The sequence below is a fragment of the Drosophila tropicalis genome, unplaced genomic scaffold (assembly GCF_018151085.1).
Source record: "Drosophila tropicalis isolate 14030-0801.00 unplaced genomic scaffold, ASM1815108v1 contig_9, whole genome shotgun sequence".
NCBI lineage: Eukaryota > Metazoa > Arthropoda > Insecta > Diptera > Drosophilidae > Drosophila > Drosophila tropicalis.
The window spans coordinates 345428-354865 of record NW_027173398.1 but is presented as its reverse complement, the minus strand read 5'-3'; the positions used below and the strand labels follow the sequence as shown (position 1 = coordinate 354865).

General features: G+C 35.3%; 1 protein-coding gene across 2 annotated transcripts; it reads right to left on the bottom strand.

The window, feature by feature from the left end:
• Positions 1 to 2130: 2130 nt before the first annotated feature.
• Positions 2131 to 9134, bottom strand: Rilpl (Rab interacting lysosomal protein like). Of its 2 annotated transcripts, none has more exons than XM_068302117.1 (5): positions 8276 to 9134; positions 7690 to 8168; positions 7526 to 7621; positions 7232 to 7354; positions 2131 to 3425 (listed from the first exon to the last, which is right to left on the bottom strand). In XM_068302117.1, exons 1-5 carry the CDS (start codon positions 8888 to 8890, stop codon positions 3422 to 3424), a joined length of 1317 nt encoding a protein of 438 aa, XP_068158218.1. In that variant the 5' UTR covers positions 8891 to 9134; the 3' UTR covers positions 2131 to 3421. The 2 variants fall into 2 exon arrangements, with proteins under 2 accessions (XP_068158218.1, XP_068158217.1); XM_068302116.1 differs by lacking the exon at positions 2131 to 3425 and adding an exon at positions 6812 to 7075.
• Positions 9135 to 9438: the final 304 nt, after the last annotated feature.

Genomic DNA, 9438 nt, shown 5'->3' with positions numbered 1-9438 from the left:
AATTGGACTGCCGAATTTGATTGCGATACTCAAAAAAATACAGGAGGAAATCGGTTTTTTCTTAATTATGGAGGCGGAAGTGGGCGTGGCAAATTTGAAAATATATATACTCTGCGCGCATGCTAAGCCAGTATACATACTAAATTTGGTGACTTTAGCTTTGTTTGTTTTTGATAAAATCAGTTTTGTTTAATTTGCGGGGGGCGGAAGTGGGCGTGGCAAAATTTTTAAATAGCCAGTTTCTGCGCGTCTATTAAACTAGTCTGCATACCAAATTTGATGTCTCTAGGTATTATACTTTTTAGGAAAAACAGTTTTATGTGATTCCTGGGGGCGTGGCAAAAAGTTTGAAGAATTAATTTCTGCGCGCCAACTAAACGGGTATACAAACTAAATTTGATGTCTCTAGCCCTTATACTTTTTAAGAAAAATAATTTTATGTGATTCCTGGAGGCGTAAGGGGGCGTGGCCGAAATTCCAATTAACTCTATATATGTACATAATGCACGAGTATACATACCAAATTTGGTGGCTCTAGCCCTTATAGTCTCCGAGATCTGCGTGTTCATACGGACGGACAGACGGACATGGCTAGATCGACTCGGCTGTTCATCCTGATCAAGAATATATATACTTTATAGGGTCGGAGAAGCTTCCTTCTGCCTGTTACATACATTTTGGCGACTTTAATATACCATTTCACCCTATGGGTGTGTGGTATAAAAAGCTTCCAAGAGTTTAGAAACTTAGGCGCGGTCGAAGTTAACCCCGGCCCTCCCAAGATGACCTGCACTCAGTTAAAGATGTTGTGCCGGATTTGAAACCATTCTATCAGGAAGTACTGGAAATACCGTCAGAAAAAAATGTTACCGTTTGAAGGGTCATACTTCTTTGCACCTCATTGCAGATGAGTAAAAATCTGAAATGGCTCGCAGACACAAAAATATTAAGAACAATTTATTATACGGAGCATAGAATATCCAAATCCATGTATGTACATATGTATGTCCGTCAAGTTAGCGACACTGCTAAGACTGAGTTAGCGATGGTTCTCTGCTTTCCGTTTCGATGATCCGTTGGCCTGTTTGTCCACGTTTGCACAATTTTTGAGAAAGCGTTTGTGTTTGGTTTTAGCTACTTCAGGATCAGTTTTATTTGTATTATTTTTTAATTATAATGATTATTTTTTAAATAGCATCTATATAAGTTCCTAAAGTGGAGTAACTTATGCCCAGCGATTTATGAAACAACAAATTTTTCTTTTATATATTTTTGCTGCTTTTTTCTAAAAATGTTCCTTTTGGAATTAAAAAAAGCTAAGAACGACATGAATCTAATTTTTTAATAACAAATAAATGTAAACTTTCAACAACCGTTAATATATCCTTTTCACATAAACAACTGTTCAAGTAAACAAATGAGTCAGTGAGTGAGCAACTGATTGACATTATATGAGCTTGCCAACACAAATTTCGAGCAACTTATGTATATATTCTTGATCAGCATGAAAAGCTGAGTCGATGTAGCTATGTCCGTTCGTCTATCCGTAGGTGCAAATGAACTGCACACCTCCGTTTTAAAGCTATGGGAATTATGCTATCTATAACCTGGGTGAGATATAATATGAAAATCATCTGTATCAGACCACCATATCAATATAAAACATAATTTCCCCAAATTTCAAGATGTTTTCAATATAAACAAGCTCTGCTCCATTCTTGAAACTGTAAAAAAAAGGTTTCTGGGATACAATTGCTTTTGGGTTTTTTTTTTTAAGTTGTTTTCGATATGCGTGATACCCTTAATACATTTAACTGCTGTTTCTCTTGGTGCATGGTATACGGAAGCGTTCAAACAATTTACTTACTTACGACTTACTCATTTGAGATTCAAATCGTTGAGAACATACATTGACTCCTTTTTTTTCTTTGTTTATTTATTTATTTTCTTCTGTAATATTAATATTTGTAGTAGTACGTGGGTATTGTTATAGTATAATCATTTAATGTTATAATAATATACGCATATATAGGCAACACAATCTCATTTAAATACTAGTTATTAATGTTCACTGCTTATTATTTTTAAATCATCAAACAAATTTGACCTCTTTGATATCTTAAGTTATTTGGTATAAAAATTAATCTATTACATAAATCTCGTCAAATTTTGGGTTAATAATTAAAAACAATTTGGTCTCTACAAATTTAATTCAATTAAGAAAAGTATGTTAGCAGATTGTAACAGTTGTCACTTCCTGACAATAATGAAAACAAGCATTGTCCCTGCGACGCTTTGCCATTTTTTGATTACTTAAAAATTTGTGTATATAAATTCATATTAAACGCATAAACCGATTTGTTTTCTGTTTAGGTAATCTAAAATACTCTACAAAAGAATTCAAACTCATACTGATGTTCAAATGTTCACGTGAACCGGTATCTGTGCAGGAAACGGCAAGGAGATCAAAATTTGGTTTGCCCAAAACGTAGAAACCCAGAGTTCAAAGTGGATAAAGATATAGACTTTCATAATAAGCTTCTAAAGGTTATTTTCGTCATTATGTCAACAAGTGGCAAACGAAAACAAAGTTTCAGCCATTCAAAAATATCCTTGAATTACGTTTCCTGTTTACTGGGGTTCAAAAAGGGGAAAGTTTCGCATGACCAAGAATTTAAATAATACTTCATAATTTTGAAACGTTTAGATTTCCAATGCGTAGAATTAAAAGTAATATATAGTAAGTATGTAGCATAAAAAGTATTTTTGTATTTAAACTTTTAACACGGTTTGATTTAAATCCCCAATGAAAGTATGTATAATAGAACATCATCTTTCATCTTTAACATTGTTAAAAAAGAAACTAGTGAAATCGCATGTTAAATTGAAAATGTTCTTTAATGCAGAAGATATACACTTTAATGATCTAATATTGATCATACCTGGGCATGCCCTGGAATGGTCCACGGTGTAAAATTTAATATTTCACACAGCAATTGCAAAAACAAAAATTAATTGATCTGCCATTTGAAGCCCTAGCAGTAGCAGACATTATGAGAGCAGAGCTAAGCAAAATCCTTTTTGTGATTTGAGATGACTTAAGCTGAAGCCCTTATAGTCATATCATTCTCACAAGAATCACTTGCCGCAAGTGTCAACGTACTCCCACGTTAGCAAAGTACATACATACATATCTCGCCTTAGGTCCAAGAGGATGCTAGATACTTGCTATCTCTTTTACCCATTCAAACGCAGTTTTGCTTCTAGGCCGATTTCTATAAGTTACAGTGGTCCGATGTGTCTGGTGGACACTGAGAAGCACGGTGGGACCTCTCTCCTTTATTTTAGATGATGGCAACCATAAGTAACCACATCGTAATATAACAAAATAAGTGTATCAGTAAAGGTTCAATTTTTGTACTTATCTGTAAATACAAATATTTAGGAGCATTAAATAACGTAGTTAACGTAGATAACGTGATATCCATAGAATGAGTCAAAGAAAATATTTGTTAATTGTCACAATAGCAATGCAACAAATGCACAGGGAACATAGACCTCAACAAAGTAAAAGTTACTATTTTTCATTAACACCAAAAGGTTTTTAATAAAAAGGATCACTTTAAAGTTAACTTTCTATATTCACTTTATTCACTATACTCTCCCCAAGGCGTTTCAAATTCTGTATTTTAAAATTATATTTATGTATTGAATGAACTACTATAGAATATGTGTATCTTTATAATACTTCATAGTAATTTTACAACCTTATCTCAAATCATCTGCACACACTGCAACCCATTTTATTGAAAATTGCAAAGAAAAACCTAAAAATTCCGAAATTTCTCACGAAATATTTACAACCAGTTTTAGTTCTGATTTTCTCGGCTCCCAGCCCAGGTAACTTAATTTACTCAATTTGAGTAATTTGTTGATTATTGTATTTTGAGTAAATGTGATGATCTTGGCTTCAGCGGTTTTTTCTACGGGTGCATTTGAACAAAATTACGCCTTTTCTGCCCTGCCATATATTTATAACATTTTTCTAAAATTTTTAATATTAGAGCTAGAAGTATGAACTCTTTGAAGAAGTTGTAGATCGAGCAAAACTAAACTAAAAGTAAAAATATTTAATTTAGCCTCATCATTCGTTTTAAGGGCCAATTGAATTTAGTATGCAACGACAGCTGCCCCAGGGCTAACTTCGTGTCAATGTTTGTCTTGCAAGTGTTGTGTTACTTTTTCCTTACCTATAGATGGAAAAAAGTTTTATCTAAAAAGTCGAATGTTAGCATAGCAAATAACGAAGACATTGGCAAAAGTCACTGTTTTCCACCGATCGATCCTATGGGATCCATAGGATCCATACGATATAGTCATTCAATCTTGATCAAATTTGGCACAATCGTTTATAGGTGAATAACGAAGTTTTTGAAAAGTCACTGTTTGTTTTGCGGTACGTATTGGACTTTATATTTTCTTGTTGTATTGTTCTTCTTCTTCCCTCATTCCCCAAGCAAAGCAACGCACTCATGCACATACAGTTTATCTAGCGTTGCGTCTGTGTGTGTATGCATGTGCTCTGTTGATTTGATGATGACGTAGTAGGCAGCAAGCAGCGCTGCCGGATTGATGTTTTATATCCATGTTTTATAACCAATTCTAACACTTTAGCAAATTTCATGGGGATACTCCAATTTTTATGAAATTTGTTTCAGCTCTTCTTGAGCTATATGATATAGTGGTCCGATCCTGACAATTTTTATATTTAATCTGCTCCAGATAATAAAAAGCACACAAAAAATTTCAGCCCGATAGCTCTTAAGATGGCGGAATAAAACGCATACGCACGGACGGACAGTCGGACATGGCTAGATCGACTCAGCTTCTCATGCTGATCAAGAATATATATACCTTCGGAAACGTCTTCTTCTATGCGTTACAAACATCTGACCAATTTTATAATGCCCCCTGCAAGGGTATAAAAAGGTATCTTCGGTTGTGCCGAAGTTTATATACCCTTTCAGTTACATGTTCCAAGCTCCTTTTCTGTAACTCAATTTATCAATGCGCAGAAAAAATCTTACATATGTATATAATTTCCATTTCTGTTTCTTTTTCTTCTTCAGCATCCCCTCACACATACAGTTTATGTATATAATAGGCTGCTGGCAGCGCTGCCAGCAGAACACCATGATTTAATACAGTAGTTCACACCGACTTCTGTATACCATGCATCAAGCAAAAAAACCATGTTTAAAATTTAAGAAATGAATGTACATACAAATGTCTATATGCATGTTATGCCCATTTCTACAAGCACCCTTACGCCGCCACCAGCCAACGGCCAAATTATGTCCGTGAATACGTATAATTTGTTGCAAATGTTTTAGGACCGTCTACACACCGAAATTGGTGTCTTTAGCTTTTTTGAGCCTTTGGGGAATTGAATACACTTGCATTGTCTACCTGAGACTAATCACCGAATATAGCTTTTATGGGCTCCAAGATCAAAAGAGACAAACATAACATTATAACCAGGTCAACAAATTTTTGAAAAAAAATTGTATTATGTCACTTGAGAGAAGGATCTTATTCGACAAAATTATATACATAATTTTAAATGAATTAGCCAACGAAAGTGGCTGTACTCAAAATGTTGTTGAAGTATACAAAGCATGAAAGTATTCAATCGAAGAACTCATTATTCAAACTGGCTCAAATTTTGACTTCAGCGATGCTAAAAATGGCAAAACAGTTGGCAAAACCAAACATAAAGTCGTTTAATAATCAAGCAGTCTTTCAATCAATGAAATTGATATTTATGTTTGAGATTGATATGCAAAAAATTGTCATATAAACATTTGTTTTTCAAATTAAAATCTGAATTTCATAGGCTCAATCCGATTACATGCTTTTTGGACAGTGTAGAAAATTGTTAAACTGAATGCGTTTAAGATTGATTAATTCCCCAATTAGATAGGGTTTCCTACTAAAGATAGCTATTCGAGTTGGCACAGTAATTATTGGAGTTATGGGATTATAATGACAAGGCAATAATTAACTACAAACGAATTACAAACAAATCTTTTCAAGTAATAACTGTCTAGATAACGACATTGGAGAGGCGCCCTCACTTTTTCTATGACGTCGCATTTCTTCTGCATCCTCAATTAACCGAGAATTTAAACACAACAACAATTTATCTTGCTATGTTTCCTTTAAATTTCTCTTCAATATGTCTTAATTGACTCCAAATTTGGCATTTGTAATACATGTTGAAGCCCAGGGCCCGTAAAATTGCACATTTAAAAAATTAACTTTTTGCAAATTTGCATCCTGTGAGATAAACGAATCGCAAACAGAATCAATGGCAGAATTTGGTTAAATCTTTGCTTTCATCAGGTAACAAAAACAAAATAATAAATTTTACAGGTTATAATTTAATTTTACTGCGATATTTAAAAATGGTTTGAGGCTCAGTTCTATGGAACCAAATATCACGTCGAACTGAATAGAATTCTTTGACTAACTAAATGACTGCACAAAATAATGTATAATTATGCGAAGTTTATGCTGCTTGGGGCCCCAGTGATGCAAGAAAACCTAATCCAAATATTTACTTATGACGTTATCACGTAAAGTCTTCGTTCCCAAACTGTCATTACAAACAACCTATTCTTTGTTTTTATCTTAGCCAGTAAAAATATTAGTCGAACACCCTAACTCTAACAAGAGCTAATTTCTGTTTGTTGAGGTAAACAGAAATCTAATTCAATCGGTATCCAAATAAATAAAGACGGAATCTATATCATTGGGGGAAAATAGAAGCTTGTTCATTTTTGTATTGTTTTTAAATACACCCAACTTTTTGTAAATCCTATTTATAAAGGAATAATAATTATAAAATTATGCATACTTATAAATATAGGGTTATTTAAAAAATTTATAACAACTTATTAATAGGCGGGTACAGCAATATAGTGTGTAGATAAGATATGTACAGCTTAAACGAAGGACAGAAATAGCGAGCGTATAAAACATAGCAAAAGGCAGCAATAGATAACTGCAACAACTGAAGGTTTACCAAAACAGAAGGCACAAAAAAAGAAGAAACACAATAACCAAAAATAAAATAAAAAAATAATAGAATGAAATTAAAAATAAAACTGACAACAAAAATGCGGAAATCGGAATGGTTGTAACTCAAATTAGTACAAAGGGCGCTTACTTCGCAACCTCGCCTGAACTAGTGCCCGGTGTGGCTGATAAAGCCATTTTGGAAAGCGTCGCTAAGGAACGTTTTGGGAATGTATTAGTGCCATCCGATGGATCCGAGAACAGTTTACGGAAACTATAAAGAAAACAAGTGTTAGGATTTATCAAAATTATACTACCACTTGGAAAATTCTTTGGTTCGACGTAAAGAAAGACGAAAGAAGTTGAAAATTATCTGAGAAATCGGTATTTTGTGTGTTTCGAGTGTCCAGACCCCCGGACATAGAAACATTCATTCATGACTTACAATTTTCGTATGCCCGACTCGGAACTTTTTTTCCAGGGTGCATCATCTGGCTCATAGGGCAAAGGTCCTTGAACTGGAGCATCATGACCAGGCGGCCTAGGAATAGAACGTTTTGAAATTTAATAAAGTTGGTTTTTCTTGAGTCATCAACAAAAAATACTGACGTTTCACCCGCAGCGGGTGCTTTAACTTCAACACCATCACCCGATTCGACATTTTCATTTTGTTTGTTTTCCACGGGGTCATCTTCTTTAGCGCTGTCATCAGAGCTTGAAATTGAACGCATACGTTTGTCTTTCACTCGGCTTGAAGGCTGCAGTTCGGCCAGTTGCTCATTGAGGCCATCAATTGTGGTAAGTAACTCGTCTCGTTCACTGATAAGCTCTTTGAGCTCACGTGTCGTGTACCGAGGCCGATTAGGATCATTTTGATCCTCATCATAAGACTGAACCAGATCCTCGTTCTCCTTCTCAGCCAGACCAAGACGTTTACGCAATTGATTGATTTCCCGAGACTGATCCTGCAGTTGGGCTAAAAAATCAGCTCGCTCTTCACACAAGTTTTTAACCTGAGCTTGCATTAGTTTGTGACGGCGACGCGTGTCTCGCTCAGAAGCCTTTAAGCGTTCAGCCTGGATATTAAGCTAAAAATGCATTAAACAAATAAATTAAAAACAAAAGATTGAACTAATGTGCAACTGCAACTGATTTGGAGAGTATTGAAGTTCCCAGTTTCCGGGAGTCCACTTACATGGTCCAGCTCGCTGAACTTGTCCTGCAGTTCGCATTCACGCTGCTTTAGCTCACTTCGTTGTTTGTAAATTTGCTCCTTCAGGCGCTGCAATACTTGAGTATCTGACAAGGAACTGTGCAACTCATTGTTAGTCATAGAAATAATGCTCTCGGTCAGACTAGCCCCTAAGCCGGAACTTTGTGCTGAAGAAGATTGCAAGTCCTGTGTCTGTTTTACAAGCCGCTTGTTCTCATCCTGCAGCGAGGAGACTAAATCAACCAGCTCATTGGTCTCACTGCGCCACTGCTCTTCAATCAATTCTAACTCCTTTTCAAAACGTCGACGAAACTCCGCCTTTTCTAGCTTCTCACTTTCCAGTTGGGCAATTTTATCACGTAAATCCTGTATGGTGGCATTTTCACGTTCGTTTTTAGTTGCTAAAGCCTCAAGCAACTCTAAGGTATTGATTATCTTGGGCATCAGGACACTGACAGCATCCGTGCCAAAGCGATCCATAATCCGTTCATATTCCTTGCCTATATCTGAGGCCAGATCGTAGACATCCACGACGCCGATATCATCGATGGACGTTAAAACCATTTCGCCCATTTCATTAACATGGAAGCCGGGCATGGAGGGTAGAAGTCTTGCGGCCAAGCCAAACAGCTGTGCAGTTTAAAACACACACACCCACAAACACACGCACAAAAGCAGAAACTAGAATTTTTTGTTCAAAAACCGCGATCGAAGACAGAGAGCTAGAAAATTGATTCTGCACCTTGTATAAAATTCACAAAATAAATTGTTGTTTGCAATTATTTTTATATCTTCGCAAAAAAAACCCTGATATTAAATGAGTAATAAAATGTGCTGCCAGATGTCATCAAAAGTGTTATATTATTCAACACTGTTTCTTAAATTATAGAGCTGCCACTCAATAAAAATCTGAGCGGTTAATTTAAAAAGACATACGGTACTTTTAAAAACGCCTGCCTTTATATGTTTCTTATAGTAGTTTAAATTTTTTAGGTTTAGGAGATATAAGAATATTAGAATAAGCGTATAGTGAATAGTGAATTAAAAAAATATGAAAATTTACATTTCGCATTTTTCTCTGTTTCTAATAATGACTTCCACCAAAACGGTATGCTACGACGCAAAAAATAAAAATGTACTGTACG